Source organism: Hyperolius riggenbachi, chromosome 1 (assembly GCF_040937935.1).
Source record: "Hyperolius riggenbachi isolate aHypRig1 chromosome 1, aHypRig1.pri, whole genome shotgun sequence".
Lineage (NCBI taxonomy): Eukaryota > Metazoa > Chordata > Amphibia > Anura > Hyperoliidae > Hyperolius > Hyperolius riggenbachi.
In genome coordinates this window covers 182,343,126-182,361,431 of record NC_090646.1, presented here as the reverse complement: position 1 = coordinate 182,361,431, position 18,306 = coordinate 182,343,126, and the positions used below count along the sequence as shown (strand labels likewise).

Here is an 18,306-nt window from a genome sequence, read left to right as displayed (position 1 = left end):
TCATATATTGGTTCATCGCCGATATATACGCATACTTGCGCATTTTGTTATTTTCTTTGTATTCGTGTTACGTTGATATATCAGTGTCGCTGATATATACGTACACAAACTGTTTATTTCCTGTGTTCAGTCAGTCAGCCTTCCAGCACGCTTTGGTAGTTTGCGCGTATCGTGAGCACCCGTGCTGAGGTAGTATCCTGTTCCTGGTCCTGTTTTGTGGATTGCGTTCATCTTTGCGAAGAGATAGCGAATCCTTCTGAGTCCTGTTCCCTGTATTACTCCAGTCTTAGTCAGAGTTCCTGCTTATGTCATATATCGGTTCATTGCCGATATATACATATGTTAGTCAGACGTTACAAATAGTTTCATTGATAGCTGTAATTGTAATACGCTAGGAAATCATACTTATTGTATATTTATCTGTGTTACGTTCATCTATCTTGATCCTGCTATTTCCTGACTATCCTGTCCTGTCTTTGTGAGGCACGCCATTGCTGCTAACGCATTGGCTACCTCATTCCAGTCTGTTTTATTGTGGACGCTTGCTGTCACTAAGTGGTGGCTAGTTATGCAAGCGTTCATTCTGTCTACCTGTCCTGATCTCCTCAGTCCTGGTTTATGTGCTCAGCGCTACTTTGCGCTGAGACGTTATTACGAAAGTGTTGTTTGTGGGTGTTCGGATCTGCACCGGCTCTGTGCACCACAATCTCCTATTGGAGTCAGTCCTCTCCTCCACTAAACTGGGGATATCCTGATTCCTTGTGCTGGTGTGTGTACCTCCTTCACGTCAGCTTATGTGTTGCATGCTGACTGTGGAGATTACACCTCCAAGCTTAACATTATGGTAGCCCATTTACCAATCCCTATTGTGGGGGGAATTTCCAGAAATTATGACACTGTTTGTCAGGGGTCCTGCTCCTTTAAAAAATTTGAAAAGCTTGGTCCTGAAGTTACAGACAAATTTATATCAGAATTGGTTAAAGTTCGGGCCAATCCCGACTTTCGGGCTTCTGCAATTTGTACCTGGTCTGATTGGATCGTTTGTGCTCTTTTTAAGGGCAAACTTTTTGATTGGGCAATCGATGTCTTAGATCACACTCAGTTTAGACAAAGTCCTTTGCAATTTATAGCTTTTGTAATTCACAATTGGTTGCGCATAGATCCATTGCCTTTTCTTCTTAATGAACTCCTGGCAGCAGGCCAATTAGCTGCTCCTTCAATTGCTTGCAAGAATGAGCAGCAAGCAGAAAGTGTTACTGATAATTTTCCTGCAGCTTTGAATAAATCACCAAAAACAGCAAGGTCAAAGGCAAAACGCAAACGTTCTAAGAAACGTGTCCAATCTGCAGAATCGTTATCTTTAGCGACTGCTCATCAGACCTGCAATAAGATTCTGCCATTAACAGATAATGAAATGCAATTGTCTTTCAGGGGAGTTAAATGGACTTATGAAACTACTAATGAACTTTCATCACTGGCTAGGGAAAATAAAGATTTTTGTTTAAAAGAATTATCTGAGTATGATTATGAGGATATATTACAGAGTATTGAACAAATCAATCTATTCGTGCAGCAAGAAAAATTTGCATACACTACAGTCCAACACTTGCTACAGGTATTGGAGATCCTTAGGAATAAGAAATCTGCCAATCGCCTGCTAAATAATCCAATGTATGTTTCTGCCAAAACCACATTTGCAAACTGTGATCTGCCTGTTAAGTATGCTTGGAATCCTCCATTTGAGAAAGGAGAGATGGAAGCTCTGGTCAATGAATGGAAGAATGATTCAAGTTCATTTTGTCAATTTTACAGTGCAAAAAGTGAATTAGTATTGAATGCATGCATTAAGTCTGCCTATAACCTAATAAAAATTGGTGTGTGTGGGTATGACATTGTGGCTCCATTGATCGATGTGTGGGAACTGATTTTGGACGATTTTTATGCGATTCAATCAGTTGATACCAGGGAAGACACACTGTCAATTGGAGACTGTTCCACTTCTCCAGTTACTGAGTCCCTGCCATGTCTTGTGAATGTTCCCGTAACTCCACCCTGTACCATGGATAACGCAGTGTTACTTCCCAGTAAAACAGAAGCCACTGATACTTTCTTAACTTTGCCCTGCACAAATTTCTCAGCAGAGAATCCAGAGTTCCTGCTGACTTCTGAGTCCAGCCTAGCCAGTACTCATGAGTCTTTGTTCAGTGAAACAGACACCAGAAAAATCTTGCCTGTCTCTGCAAACACTTCTGCAGAAATTACCTGTGTTAATAAAGTTCAACTCCTGTCTGATCCAGCAGATGCCAGTAGATGCACTACATCAGTTTCCGAGTCCCAGCAATCCTGTCCAGAAACCTCAGAACCCCAGCATCTGAATTTTCCAATTTCACAATTGAATGGTGATTTAGATGCGCAAACATTGTGTTTTGATCTTCCTGTTTCTACACCTCACTCTAGCTTCGTGAATAACTCAGAGCGTCTGCTATGTGAATCCGAAATCGCAGAATTATTACCGTGTTCAGAAAATGTCCCAGTAAATTTGCCCTGTACCATGAATTGTGCAGTAGATCTCTCCAACGAAACTCAGGTCACAGAATCATTATGCTGTCCAGCAGGTGCTTCCATGGTTTTGCCCTGCAATATGGACTGTTCAGTGATCCTGTCCAGTGAAGCTGTTGTCGCAGAGTCTTATGCTTCACCCAGTACTTTGGATACTTCAAACCCTCTAGCAGAGGAGTCTGAGGCACTGCTTACCTCAGTTGGTGTTGCAGTAATATTCACTTGTCTAGCAGCTGTTTTGGAATTACAGTCTGCTCTAATAAAACTTGATGAATTTCTGCCCAGCGAAGCAGAAGCCATTGAAATATTGTCCTCGTCAGCAAGTGTGTTAGATACCTTGCCCTGTACACAGTCTGATTTAACCAATGTTGTTGAGTCCCTCTCCAGTGTTGTAACAGCCGAGGAACTCCAGCCCTGTCCTCTGAATGTTTCAAAAGTCTTGCCCTGTAACATGGATAATTCTGACTCGCTGGAAAAAATAATAGAAATCTCAGAATTTCAGTCCGGGTTAATGAGTGTTTCTGAAACCCAGCCCTGTATCCTGGAAAATTCTGGTTCTCTGGCTGGTGTGGCAGAAGTTCCAGAGTCCCCTTTCTGTCCAGTGAGTTACTCAGTTTTGCCTAGTTCAGTGGGGATTGCTGCACTACTGACTTGTTTTGCAGCCCTTCATGAGCTCCAATCCAGTGTATTTGATGAGTCTCTGTCTAGTCCAGAAGAAGTTATGGGAACCCTGTCTAGTTCGGTGCATACATCAGAAGATTTGTCCTGTCTTGTAAATGCCCCTGAACATGATTTGTTAATAACCTTGCTGGAATCAGAGACATCTAAGTCTGATCCTGCATTTTTTAGTGAGAATCCAGTAACTGTGAAGTCTAGTCATGCTGATTTTTTTTTGCCCAGTCCTGGTTTGGGTCCTACCTTGACTGACTTTGAGGTTCGCAGTTCCTTGACATGCCCAGAAGTCTCTCTTGTGCCGGTGTGCCCAGATGTGCTTCGTATGCCAGAGTGCCCAAGTGTGTCTGTGTTGGCGTGCTCACACGCTTCCCTAGTGGAGACATGTTCTGATGTTGCCGGTTGGCCTGCATGCCCGGAGATGGTTCTGGTCCCTAAAAGCCCTGATCTTGATGTTTGTCCTTGTGACCCTGACTCTAGAGTTGCCCTGGGTTCCATAGGGGTTCTTGATAGTTCTCCATATGAGCCTAAGGGGCGTTCTGACCTGTGGGGATCTCTTTGGAGCTTCCAAGTGTTCTGGGAGATCTCTGAGGAAACTTGTCCTGGTACCTTGGACTGGTTCAACAGTGGGTTTTGTGTTGGTAGGGACAGTTCCGGTGGGCATTGCAAAGGCTTTGGCGTTTTTGGACGGTCCCTGGAAGGCGGTGGGTATCGCTCAGAGAGTTTCTGGGGGCTTTTTTCTGGAAGTCGTGGTTCTGATGGGTATCACACTGAGGCTTGTAGTGCTGACGGGCATGGTTCTGTAGGTTCTGGTCCTGATGGGTCCAGTCTTGTGGGGACTGATTCTGGAATTTGGTCTTGCCGGGCTGTCCCGGTCATCATGAATTATCAGTCAGATTGTTTTGTTGGGAATTTCAGTTTTGAAAAGCGTCTGGTATCCGCTTTTAAGGGGGGGGGGGGGGGAGGTAATGTTATGATCATGTCTGCAGCGTTTACTTCTGGCTGCAGTGGTATTGTAACCCAAGCAGTTCTGATGTCATTACATGCATTTTCTTGCATAGTTTGGTTTGCACTTAAACTAGTTGCTGATTCCATCTGCAGTCGCTCTGAAGTTAATGACAGTTTAATATGCTTTTGTGTACACAAACATTGGCTGCTGCAATGGAGGGGCAATCCCTTTCCTGCAGGCTGCATATCATTGTCTGCCTTTTCCTGCTGTCAGCCTGTGATTCATTACCATTCACTTGTGTGGGAATCTGCAGGTCTGCTCCCATTGGATGACCTCAGTATAAAGAACTGCTTCCTGCAATGCTTGATGGGCTACCATAGTCTCAGATTCTGTCTGTTACTCTGCCCGTGCCCCACCTCGTTCCTAGTCCGTGTGGACTGCGCTGACTCCTGCGAAGGGGTCAGTGAGTCCTCCTAGTTCTGCTCTTGTTCTAGAAGTTGTTACTTGCTTGTCTTGTGTCATATATTGGTTCATCGCCGATATATACGCATACTTGCGCATTTTGTTATTTTCTTTGTATTCGTGTTACGTTGATACATCAGTGTCGCTGATATATACGTACACAAACTGTTTATTTCCTGTGTTCAGTCAGTCAGCCTTCCAGCACGCTTTGGTAGTTTGCGCGTATCGTGAGCACCCGTGCTGAGGTAGTATCCTGTTCCTGGTCCTGTTTGTGGATTGCGTTCATCTTTGCGAAGAGATAGCGAATCCTTCTGAGTCCTGTTCCCTGTATTACTCCAGTCTTAGTCAGAGTTCCTGCTTATGTCATATATCGGTTCATTGCCGATATATACATATGTTAGTCAGACGTTACAAATAGTTTCATTGATAGCTGTAATTGTAATACGCTAGGAAATCATACTTATTGTATATTTATCTGTGTTACGTTCATCTATCTTGATCCTGCTATTTCCTGACTATCCTGTCCTGTCTTTGTGAGGCACGCCATTGCTGCTAACGCATTGGCTACCTCATTCCAGTCTGTTTTATTGTGGACGCTTGCTGTCACTAAGTGGTGGCTAGTTATGCAAGCGTTCATTCTGTCTACCTGTCCTGATCTCCTCAGTCCTGGTTTATGTGCTCAGCGCTACTTTGCGCTGAGACGTTATTACGAAAGTGTTGTTTGTGGCTGTTCGGATCTGCACCGGCTCTGTGCACCACAATCTCCTATTGGAGTCAGTCCTCTCCTCCACTAAACTGGGGATATCCTGATTCCTTGTGCTGGTGTGTGTACCTCCTTCACGTCAGCTTATGTGTTGCATGCTGACTGTGGAGATTACACCTCCAAGCTTAACATAAGGAAATTGTTACCACTGACAGTGCAGCTACACTACAGGTCTTAGCAGCCAACCAGCACATCCCATGATACATCTGCATCATAGCAAACATAGTGTTGTCTCTTCTTCAAGCCAATTTGCACTTCAAGTGTTTGGATAGTGTTAATAATCCTCTGCCTCTGACACAGGAGACCTGGGTTTGAATCTCGGCTCTGCCTGTTCAGTAAACCAGCGCCTATTCAGTAGGAGACCTTGGGCAAGACTCCCTAACACTGCTACTGCCTTTAGAGCGCGTCCTTGTGGCTGCAGCTCTGGCGCTTTGAGTCCACCAGGAGAAAAGTGCGATATAAATGTTCTATGTCTGTCTGACTTCAGGTAACACCTGAACTTTGCCCTGATGTATCGATCATGTAGTGCATGGAATCATTGGATAAATCCCACATGCTGCTCTGCTCTTTGGTATGTAGACCCATCCTGGCGCCTGTTTTCATTTGTTTTTATTTTTAGTGTCTGCACTGAGGCTTCTTTTTCTTTTTTGGGGAAAACCTAATGGCTTGATTGTGTCGCCTCCGTTTCACAGGTTGTAAAACTCCTCTGCCTTTAATTAATAAGGCAAAGTGGAGTAACCCTTAGCATATCTCTCCCGGTGGGAAAGGGCTATCCGTTGGCTCGGGGATCTGACTGATAGCTTATTATTCCTAGAGATGAAAGAGTTGCTGGTGGTGTCTGTAATGCCCATAGACATGTGTGAGTGCTTGCTGAGCGCTTGTCTGCCACTACTCCTGTTTCATACAATGAATGAAAGTGTTGGATTGATCTGGGTAGTTTTCTGTCGTTGTCTGCACTGCTCTATACTGGCATTTCATGTAGCTAGCAAAGTCTTGCACCCCTCCAGATAATGCTACACGTCCTGCTGTAAGTGCATTTGTAAGCTAGAAAATCTGCTGAGATTGGAACTCCAGTAGCCCAGACAGTGCATGCTCTTGTCAACTACAAATGATCACTGTTCCTTGACTGGTTTTATTTTCCTTTTTGCTTTTAAGGTTTTTTTTTTTCCTCCAGCCTCTTCCACTTTGTGTCATTCAGAATGTGTATGTCTGTTTCTTCTAGCGGCCTGGAGAGGTTTTATCATCAGCCCAAAAGTACTGCTTTGATTTGTCAATTATAAAACGCAGTATTTTGAATAGTGCATGATTTTTCTTTCTTGGTGGATAAATCTTTAAATAGCTGGTAGTGAGGAGGTGACATCATGCTGCTGCGCTCTCACAAAGGCGCGGGTACAGATTGGGACAGAACAAAGCATTCTTCTGCTGCTTGATTGATATTAGCGCAGAGCGGCTTTGCTATGTGAGGCCACACTGAACTTTCTGAAGAGCTTAGCAGCCGCTTAAACATGGCTAAGCAGTCTAATTAAGTTATGGGAAAGTGTTGTTTTTTCTCTCTATTTGACAAAAGCCGATTATATAAACTCTGCACAGATCATGCTTAGTTTCACACGTTTTTACTGTAAATATTGCAAACTGAAGATGATGTTGAAGCGGCAGGTTAGTCTATCTACGGAGTCCCATCATAGTGGTTAACCACATTACTGGAAAAGTGGACTTTACTGGATACCCATGAGCATATAAAAAGTAAGACACTGTGTAGAAAGGTGTCATTTTCAATTCGTACTGGTTACTGTATTATGGGCCTGTTTCATAAAAGCACTGGTAACGTTTATGTGCGCACAAAGCGCATGCATTTGTAATCCTCACTGTCTGGGCAATGCCAGGGATGTTGTTGGCATAAATGCCAGTAAAAGCTACATGCACTATACACAAGTACATATAGTGGTGCCGCTGCTTCAGTTGGGCACTGGATAGGGCTGCTAAACCGTTAAATATTGGTAATTTAAATTACTAATATTTTACTACGCACTGCCTGGCACCTTAGTGCATGTGCCTAACCTAACACACATACACCTAATGCCTATCCCTAACCCCCCTACCTCTCATCCCCCCCCCCCCACCACCACCACCGTAGTTGCCTTTGCCCTTATGGAATTATTGTTTTGTTTACTTTATTTTACACTGTTGATAGTAAAATGTGGTGGGATTTCAAAATGGATGCATTGCAGTATATTGAATTATTTTGTGTTAACTGTAACTGAAAGAGATTTATATACTGTATATTGTAGTTGTTCCTCTTCATTTTAAGATTGGCGATGCAGGACAGGCCCATCTCATATGCATATTTGTTCTTTGGGTATTACACTCTCTGTAAACACTTTGTAAAAACACTTTGGTTGAATAGTTTGTTGCTGCTAAATGCATTTTGAACTACTAAAACAAAGATCCTTTTCCCACTGAGGCATGAGTTGCAATTGGCATCTGTTAGATCTATTATGCTATATAGAGGTGGAATTCCATTGATTTGGGGATTTTAGTAAAACCATCTGAAAGGAGCAACCACATATGTTCAAGTTAAACCCACAGCATTTACAGTTGATAACTGGGCTCTATTGGCTTCCACATAGTAGCATATTGTTAGGTACTGACAGCTCCATTTCCCCAATTTCCTGCTAAGGAAAATGTCTGTTTCTAAGACCATTCCAAATACAATTAGAACCTATGTTCCTAGATTGATAAAACTTTACAAAACTTTACAAACAGAAAATTATAATAAGTGATCCTTTTTTTGCAGAAAGTCTTCCCAGAGTTATGGGTGTTTTCACCTCCTCAGATCTTTAGCCAGTATAGTATATAAAGGTGCCTAATTTCATTTGTAAAGTAAAGTAAATTGTTAGTAAGTTCAGTGCCTAAGTATGTGAGATAATTAACTTAGGGCTTGAATAGCAAAGGTTAAGGAGAGGTTATTTTGGGTGGATAAGGGACTATTGCAGAAGAGATCCTTTAATTAATTACATTGAATCCAGAGATCTTATTAAATCTATGTAATAAGGCAAGTAAATGAGATGGAGATTATCGGCTTAGTCACTGACTAATAAACTCTGGCCTTGAATTTCCTTCCTTTTATATCTATACCCTTTATGTAGAACTGTGTGTATGACTGGTCAGGGTAAGGCTAGAGATGGTGTGCATCCCTGCCTAGTGTCTCAAAATATCTTATTAGGTGGGGCTATGCAATGGGGGGCACTTTAGGTATGTTTCTGGACTGGAGTCGATCAATTCATGGTTATCAGTAAACTTCACCTAATGTTTGTCCAGATCTTTATAGTGAACCTGAAGTGAAAATGTGAATAAAATTAGATACTTACCTTAGAAGAAAATGCCTCTGGATAGTCCTGAGACTTCCCCACATCGTCCTCGACCTCCCCAATCCAGCGCGTGGACTGGCTAAGCGAGTGCAACAAGAGCATGTTGAATTTGCTTTAGCAGTCGCGCTTCTCTCTATGTACAGCAGTCGCACTTCCCTCGGTGTACAGCAGTCGCGCTTCCCTCGGTGTACAGCAGCCGTGCTTCCCTCGGTGTACAGCAGCCGTGCTTCCCTCGGTGTACAGCAGCCGTGCTTCCCTCGGTGTACAGCAGTCGCGCTTCCATGGTTGTACAGCAGTCGCGCTTCCCTCGGTGTACAAGCGCAGACACACTATGGCTCACACAGGTGCAGTGTGGCCACAATCTCACTGTGACAGGAGAGTGGCCACAAAAAAGATCCCAACGAGCAGTGGTGGGGTCGAGTAGGACATGGGAAGCCTCTGGATAACCACATCTAAACCTATAGGCCCTGCCATGCTGTCATAGGCCTAATTTTTAATGCTAAGGGTGCTTTCACACTATTTTTACCGAACCCCAATGAAAGAGTTTGGGGTAGTTAATACTGCCCACGGTGCTTCCATGCACTTCCGTATTTTCGACACAGGAAGTGAGTGCAAGTGAACGTCACTTCCTGTTTGGCTGTGAGCCAGAAGGGGATTACCGTGTACCAGCGCGGTAATCCCTGAAGGCATGCTTTTGCACCGCACCGCTAACTGCAGCCGGTAGTCTGAAATCGGCCTCAAGATTTAGCATTACAAATACATTTTTTTCGTTTGAGTAGTTTGTTTTACTTGTTCCTTATGCTGTCAGAAACCTGTCTATAAGATGAAAATCCCACATGATCCTTGTGTATAAGCAGGTTTTAATGCAATGTGCTAATATAAGAGTAAAATGTTCAGTAGAGGTATTGATTATTCAGTAATATTGGGGTTGATGCACGAACTGCTGGTAATATTGCTGTGCGCAGACCGTGCACGGCAGAATTACTGTTGCTACATGCTAATAGCATGTTACACTATTTGCACGAACTGCAGTACATTAGTAAAGTGACCATTGCTACGGTAATTCGCATTATGCAAGTAGTGTGACGTGCATTACTGTAGCAACGCTCATGTTAATCATAGATAGGCGTGGATCATGCTAATAGCATATCAGGTAAACTTTTTGTTATCTAATGTTATTAGGAGGTTTTTGTTCATTTTTGTACAGGTAAAATAGATCTAACAATCGTTTCTCTAATAAATGGTGATGTTTTTGTCTTCTTTCTCAGGTAAAAGTACTGCACAATCAGCTTGTCCTGTTCCACAATGCAATCGCAGCCTACTTCGCTGGGAACCAGAAGCAGCTTGAACAAACCCTGAAACAATTCCACGTCAAGTTGAAAACTCCAGGAGCCGACGCCCCCTCCTGGCTGGAGGAGCAGTAATCCGACCACCTACTACCATCAATCACCTCTGATCAGGACCAATAAACTTAATTCAAGGAGAGGGGCTGGGAATTAATGATTTAAACACAGACCACTTTCATTCTCCCTTCTTAATACTCTAAAAATGAAGTTATTAACAGAGAAACTGAACTTTATCTAAAGATCATATGTGTATCTGAATTAGAGGATGCTCAGTTCCGTCTGTATGGGGACGGCAGTCTATATCTGTAGAATAGAAAACAATATGTACGTTTTGCACTGGCAAAAAATAAATTAAAATTGATTGGCATAATTACTAGCCAATCGTAGTAATTCCATAGGGTGCTTTTTATGATTTGTACCCGAAGCAGCCAAGGTTTTTGTCTATTAACACCTACAAACAAGTCACTTTAATGTAAGCGTTGTTATAAAGAGAAGTGCTGTTATTTTGTAACGTTTTAAATCTTGTAAATAGGAAGTCTTTATAGAGGATTATATTACGGGCTTTGTAGACTGTTCATTGGCCTCGCTTGCCCTGAGAACAGCACTTTCCATTGTTAAAGTGAACCTGTGAATGAGAAGGTCGGTGTTTCCAGGCAAACTGTAGAGCTGTTGCGCACTTGTCTGCCAGCTTCACTGACTGAATAATTAGCAGTAAAAAATCTGCATTTTTTGGGGGGGGGAATATACTAGAAGATGTCTCCTCAATGCTGCTCTGTGCCTGAACTGTGCTGATGATTCAGATAGCCTCATCCCAATGAAGTTTTATATTACAATGCAAGATTAATCTGAATGGGCTCTCTCTTTTTGGTGACAGGTTCTCTTTTGTTATGACAGTGCTAGAAATCGGTGAATTCTGCCTGCTTTCACATGTTAACCAGATATCTGTGCATTTCCCCCATAATGCATATGGGAAATATTGTACTTTAGAGACAAAAACAAAAGACCGAGAGCCAAAATGGTGTGGTATTTCAAGGAAGGAAAAGCACACAAAAAATAGAGGTGGATATATACTCACAAACATAGGTTGCCCCTAGGCAACCACTCCATATGCAGGTGGGGAGAATTAGAACCTGACCCCACTCAGGTGTAAGATGTCGCTCTCTGTAGAAGAAGTAAGGAAGAATCCTTGCCACCCTAGGTGGACTGTATTGTGTTTAGGATCAGAATCAGAGGCGCCAAAAAGAGTAAAAACAATACTAGGTTAAAAACACCAGGGGGGAGATATACTCACCACCCGTTTCACAGACCAAAGGCCAATGGAGACCACAATATTAGGTCAAAACAATCACAGTTTATTAGTACTCCCAGGTGCCATGATGGGAAATATTGTGAATGAGATGATGCCTGTTACATCCGCTCATATTCTGCTTTCTATTAACAGGGTAGTGCAACAAATTGGGGTCTTGTATTGAAGCGCCATTGCAAGTTATTTTATTGACTTGCACCGTATACATCATTTGTTGTACACGTAATCTGAAGAGATAATACTCGTATAAAGTGTAATAATTAGGGAAGGGTGGTGATTGAACATCTCCCATGCTTCCGGGTCTAGGCCAAACAACCAGCCCTCCTGTCTCACAGTACCCTCCAGCTGGTCCTGATGCTGGAATCCCAGAGCAAGGAACATTCAGGACAAGGGGAGTACTTAGAGCAGTGAACAAAATAGGAAAGTGAAACTAACTGGACACTAGACAGCTGCTCAAGGTTTTCTTGTCTCCAGTTTCAATATCCAGCAGTTTCTAGATTCAGCAGGTTAGTGAAACTGAAACTGGAACTAGAAAGCAGCAGTACAGATGTTTTCCTATCCTTCCCCCATATCAAACAGGCTTAGTGGCATCACCGTTTGGCTGAATACACAGTTTCAATAATTGTTGTCCAAAACATGAATTCTTGATTGTTTTGGGCGACCTTTTCCAGCACAAATGCTGAGCAGCGTCTTCTGCTATTTGGAGGGAGGAGGGAGCTGCTGGTGCCTAGGGCAAGAAATAAGTGCCATTGAGCATATTTTACCTGACTGCTTACTTGCTAAGTCAGTCAGTCAGTCAGCAGGTGTCGGGGACACTTGTGGGTGACCTAGGTTTAAAGCATGTACGAGTCCATAGCGTTAGGCTGGAAAACTGAGCTGCTGCAATTGTCTCAAACGTTTTGCAGTAACTTGATATAAAAGCTGGTTGTGATGAGTGGAGATTTCACCTAACACGCCTTTGGCTGTGGCTTCCTCATCAGCAAAGATTTGCATGTTATGTGAATTCTTTGCTCGAGACAAATAGCCGGAAGAGTAAAATTACTGAAGTATAAATGCAGTTCTATATAGTATACAGTAGAGTCCAAGTTGCCCAGCAGCGACGGAGATTGGCTGATGCATGCTGGATAAGTGTTCTTTCTGGTTGCTTAAAGGGAACCTGAACTGAGTAAAATTATTCAAAATAAACACATGATGTACATGCAAATTAATATTACATACTTATCTCGCCGTCGGTTCCTCTCAGAATCTCACCATTTTCTTCTTACAGTGATCCCTACCAGTTCTGACAAGATTTTGTCAGAACTGAAATATACCAGTTGCTGTCAGTTATATATCCGCTGCTGTCAGTTACAACTGAATGTGCAAGGTAATGTCCATGTTTCCCTGTGGCTCAAGTGGGCGATATAACAGTTTAACAGTGTGCTGACTAGGAAGTGTTATGGGGTAATGGCCATTTTCAAAATGGAGGACAGAGCATTCCATCGATCAGAGTGGACAAACATGACGCAGGAGAGGAGAGATTGATGAGCAGACTACATGGGAAGTAAGTATGACCTGTGTATGTTTATTTTGACTTTTTATTTTCAGTTCAGGCTCTCTTTAAGTCCCAATGTTTAAAACAGGCCTAGCTAATACAGTACTATATCTCACCATGACCATATTAACCTTGGGGGAGCCGTGGAACCCATTCTTTAAGCACAGCAGAGCCCACAAACAGCCTAAGAAGTTGGACTTCACTGTGAATACTGCCAATGGTTTGTGCTGGTTGGTTGAGTTCCAGGACACTACTAGATTTCCACCAGCTTGTGGTCATTCCAAAGCTTATAGGTAGTAAGGAAAAAATGTGTTCCCTAGTATCAGTCCAAGGTTTTCCGTTTAACTTCCATCCCAAACTAATATGACATTGTAATTTAGTTTTAAGCTTGCAGTGTAAGTGAAAATGATTCATTATTTATTAGTGGTCTTAGGATGATCCCTGTGCCTTAGACTCCACATTGCACTCCACTATCACTCCACAGAACGGCACTTTAGCACCTCTAGTTTCTTCTTTCTTGAAGAATCCAACTTGTGCCTCTGCTGCAGTCTCGGAAGATGGGTTGGGATTTGGGGTTTATGTTTCAACGTAACCATACTAGCCTTATATCAGAACTATGTGCCTTTTACAACGTGTGACCAGGTTGTTTTCAACTGGATTTTTAAGCTTGTGGAGTTTTCCCTACTTCTTGCGTTATGGAGGATGGAGCAGTGTGTAAAAACTGCCACTGCATGTTCCAGGCCCAGTAAAAGCTGATCAGTTACATGTGTTCTATAGCCAGTCAACATGCTAAATTATATTACTGGTTAATCTCACTTATTACACAGTGTGTTTTTTTTATCCTATTATCTTTTCCATGGAAGGGTCTTCCACGTCCAGTGAAAGAGGAATAATGGGTGGTGCACAGGCAGGGGTTGCTTCCTCTCTGATGATAAATGGTTTTGGCTCTAGATGTCCCGAACATTTAGTATAAGTTGGTTTTATTCAGCTCTGATGAATATGGATGATTGAACTTCAAGAGGCACTGTAGTGACTTAGTAAAATGCAGAAAATGATTTAGAATGCCCATTTTTATGATAATTCTCCTGGTTTCAACATCAGAAATCCTTACTATATGTATATATTGCTGTATATTGGTATGTAACGCTGCCCTCCCAGTGGCGTTTAGCCTAGGCTCTTAGCTATGTGGTATTCTCCTCTCAAAGCACTTACTTTGGAATTCTCAGAAACAAACATGTGAGGAGACCAGGGGCCATATGCAATTAACTTTTTCTCCTGAGTTTTCTCCTATGTGATATTTCCAAACTTGTCAAGTAAGAAAATACTCAAAATAATTTTGACCTTTCCACCTTCTTTTTGGTACTTTTCATTTACAGAGTGACAAAGTTATTTTTACCAGAAGATGAAAATGTATCTCAGAGGAGAAAAGTTAGGAGAAAAAGTGAATTGTATCAGGGCCCAGGTGTTATTTTGGAACGAGGGCAGAGCTGCACCTGACAGGACTAAAGATTTCACCACCTGTGAATTCAGAATATAAATCGAGATCAGGAAAAAATTTTACAAGTGGCAAACACTGACTAATTTATAAAAAAAAATTAATTACATTATTTTCAATAGTTTCTTTTTCACTAAAACCTTAGTGTTGACCACGTAATAATTGATTAAACCAATCACCAGTTTTTTCTCCCTTGTAACCTGCTTGAGCAACAATTCCCTACAGTAGTTTGCTTTTATGCCCCCTTTCCAAAGGCATAATAAGAAAGTCACAACTACACACCCATTATTGTTCCCCCTGTGTTATTAATCATTTAGAGACCACAGCCCCAATCTATATCTGTGTGGTATATGCAGCAGTTGTGTAGACCTAGTCATTCTAGTAATTGTGATGGGGACATAACTAAGGATGGTCAATAAGCTGTGAATAATTCAGAGTTGATGCAGGATTATGTAGATTTATGCAGCTTGCACATCGACCAGTCGAAACCAAGCCCAGGTCGAATGTGATCAATTTTCAAGCTGCATACAAAAAAATGCATAATCCTTTATCAATTTGGAATTCTTTCCATCGTATGGACTATCCCTAGATATATAACCCAACTGCTAGTCCCAAGCGATGGAAGAAGCCAGCATGCTGGTCTCCAGCTCACCTGCAGTCCATCATTATATGCTGCTCTGCTTCTCCTCTCTGGGAAGGTAAATTCCACTGTTTCACTGAACTTGGGAGACCCCCTTTTAATGTTCCTACAGACTGTACATGCTGCATTCCTTTGTGTTTATTTTACTTCGTTGTATCCTATAAGAAATGATTTTATTTACAGTATTTACTCTGAAATATGTTGTGTGATTCCTGTACCATATGTTGAGTAGTGTTCCTATGTATTAGTCAGTCTGGTTGTTAGAATGAAGTTACATCATGTACATGATATATTCTTCCTGGGTCTCATACATTTTCTATTCTCCAATATTGTTTCTTGTAATAATAGATTACTATCAACCTCCTGAGTGTGCCTCCTGTGTGAACTTTTTTTTTTGAAGGTATTTACCATAAAATCCAGTTTTATTTTTGAAGGATCATGCAAGTACAGGTCTGAACCATGAACAAGGAACAGTGTAAAATATTCATGCTTATTTTACTCTTAAAATAAATAGGATGAGGTCATGGATTATGTTTCACTGTTAAATGTATCAAGAAGTAGTACAGTATACGCTGCCTCGGGATAAGGGCTGCTACAGATTCCGGAACACTGGCTGCATATTCATGGGTGTACAGGTCTAGCGGGGCCTTTCTGTGCTGTACAAAGCTCATACATGATGGTAGACATACATGTTGTCGTTTGCTGAGGGACTGGTCATACAGACAAACAGCATTGTATGAGGACAGCTTGGTATAGTGACTGCTGGGAAACTGTGGTATGTTCATATTGAAACAAAAAAACAGGAGGACGTACCTTAACATATTCTTAAAGTAATACGCTTGCAAAAAACAAACTGCTGCCAAGTTTTTGCTAACGTCTGTGTTCAAAATGGGGATATTTTCCATCATGCCCCGCCTCAGGAAAGGAGGATAGTTTATCCAGTATGGACTTAGAAAATATAGTTGTTATTTTTTTGTTTAGTGGAGAAGGGGGGTTAAAAGTACTGTCAGTATTTTACTGCTGTCTGGGTCTCTATTTGGGGGATTCATTCTCTTCCCGTCTGAGTGACTATTGTCACTGAGAACAGGAAAACTGAAAATTTTCACCTTCGGGACCCACACATTACTAACGCTTGTTATTATAGCAACAGTTGCACTGTGGGTTGCGCTACTAGCATAACTTGCGGTACTTGCTGCTGGAGTAGGGTAATATTGCCGTGCGCTGTGTGTGCATGGCAGTATTAGTCTGCTAGATGGCTGAGCAGAAAGCATTTTGTGTTCTCGCATCAATGAGTGAACCTGCCAAAACTATGCAGAGTGCCACATGATTTTGGTGGCAGTATGGCAGTGACCTTCCAACAGCTCAAAGCATTCCGACTGAAAAAACTTGTTTATGGAATGGGAAGAGCTCAAGGTGACCTTGATGAAGAATATGACTATCGCATTGATGTAGTCCATTCAGCTGGAGGAGGTGAGAGTGAGCATCATAAACATTATGCTCACCTTAAAGAGAACCAGAGACGAAGCACCCTCATGTATTTTATTACATTTATCAGTGGGAACATGACAGTAAACACCTACCCTGCTTTTAGTTTTATTCTTCTCAGTCTAATCTATCTGTTGTCAACTGTGATAAGAATCCACCGACTATTCAGTCGAGGTTTGACCTGGAATCATTATAGCTGAGTCACTCTTCTGTGGAGTCTTTTCAAGCCCAAGCCTTCCCCCTCCTGGCTCAAATTTCCTGCTTTACATTCTGAGAGCTTTGATGACATGGGAGGGGCTGCTGCTGCAGGAAAAATCTCTGTCTAACAGACAAGTGTGGCTGTGTGATCTGTGTGCTCTGTCTGTGCAGCCTGTCATTATTATCTACTGTATGCAGTTTCATTACTATGAGAGACACTTCCTACAGGCAGCCACAAAGCATGCCAGAATATGAAGTTGAAAGCACACAGATGAAAGCCTACAGCAGCCCTGCTTGACTATAGTCTCATATAGCCTAGACAGCACATCCAGAACACCTCATAACCTGGAAGCAGAAGGAATATGAGCCGGCGGCCATATTGGATATTTCCTGGAGCAATAATAGATAAAAAGCACTCAAAAAGGCACACCAGACTGGCGAAATAATCGGGTAGAGCATTTGTTCTTTACAAGCTATCAACTGATATGTTTATTTTGTGTGAATCGTTCATCTCTGGTTCCCTTTAACCATGCACAATTTACTGCTTTATGTTACGGTTTCTAGCTGGAATCAATAATTTTAAATTTGATGTACTGTATGTTTCGAATCATCCTTTATAGTTACCTTTAGTCACAGAGGTAAATAATGAATGTATATTAAATACCATATTTTTCTGAATAGAAGATGCACTTTTTCTTGCCAAAAAGTGTGTGTGTTGGGGGGGGGGGGGGGGGGAGACAGTGCATCTTATAGTCCGAATTACCTTTTATTTCTTCCTTTGTTCTCTGACCCCCTATTTCCTCCTTTGTCAGCTTGTCTCCTCCTCTGTCCCACTGTCACATGGACCTCTACGCAGCCACTACAGTGCATGCTGGTGTGTAAGTAGCCGCACATAGAGAGCCTTACAGAGGCTTCACAAAGCATTCTATCAACCAGATCAAGACAGAGCATGACAGCTTAACCTCACCAGATGGTAGAGTGCTGTGTGTAGCATTGAAGGGTGCTGGAATATGGATAGCCAGCCCACTGGGTTCCAGTATGCACAGAACTACTGCACTCCTTCCATGGAATACAATCAAATTTCTTTATAGTATTATCAATAAAAACTTGGCACAAAGCATGACCACATGAAAGCTGACGCATTTATTCATAGCTACATTTTCATTCCATGGAAGGAGTGTAGTTTTGTGCATTACGCCAATCAGGTGGGGGGTGCTGCACCAGACCCGCCATTCATTGCTCCCTTTCTTAACTCGCGCCAATGGTCTGGCGGGCAGGACCACAGCTCAGTCATTGGGGCCCGATCACTACACTTACTGAGCGAGTCCAATGGCTGCAGCTCCCAAGGTAAAACACACACACACCCTTCAAGAGGCCCCTGCGCCAGCTAATCCAGAGCTGCATGCACTGTACTGGCTGTGCAGTGTTCCATCATGTGACAGGGAGGCAGAGGAGGAAATTGGGACACAGGAGCGAGTAGAAAAGCTCCACAAGACGCCTCTGCACCATGGACACACCAGGTTTAGTAT

General features: G+C 42.4%; 1 protein-coding gene across 3 annotated transcripts in view; it reads left to right on the top strand.

Moving 5' to 3' along the window:
- Positions 1 to 10,256, top strand: part of ARFIP1 (ADP ribosylation factor interacting protein 1) — a 155,465-nt gene extending 145,209 nt beyond the window's left edge. For all 3 annotated transcript variants that reach the window (XM_068278959.1, XM_068278956.1, XM_068278968.1), the window contains one exon: positions 10,042 to 10,256. In XM_068278959.1, coding sequence (XP_068135060.1) covers positions 10,042 to 10,197 — 156 coding nt within the window. In that variant the 3' untranslated portion in view covers positions 10,198 to 10,256. The remainder of the gene's footprint in view (positions 1 to 10,041) is intronic.
- Positions 10,257 to 18,306: the final 8,050 nt, after the last annotated feature.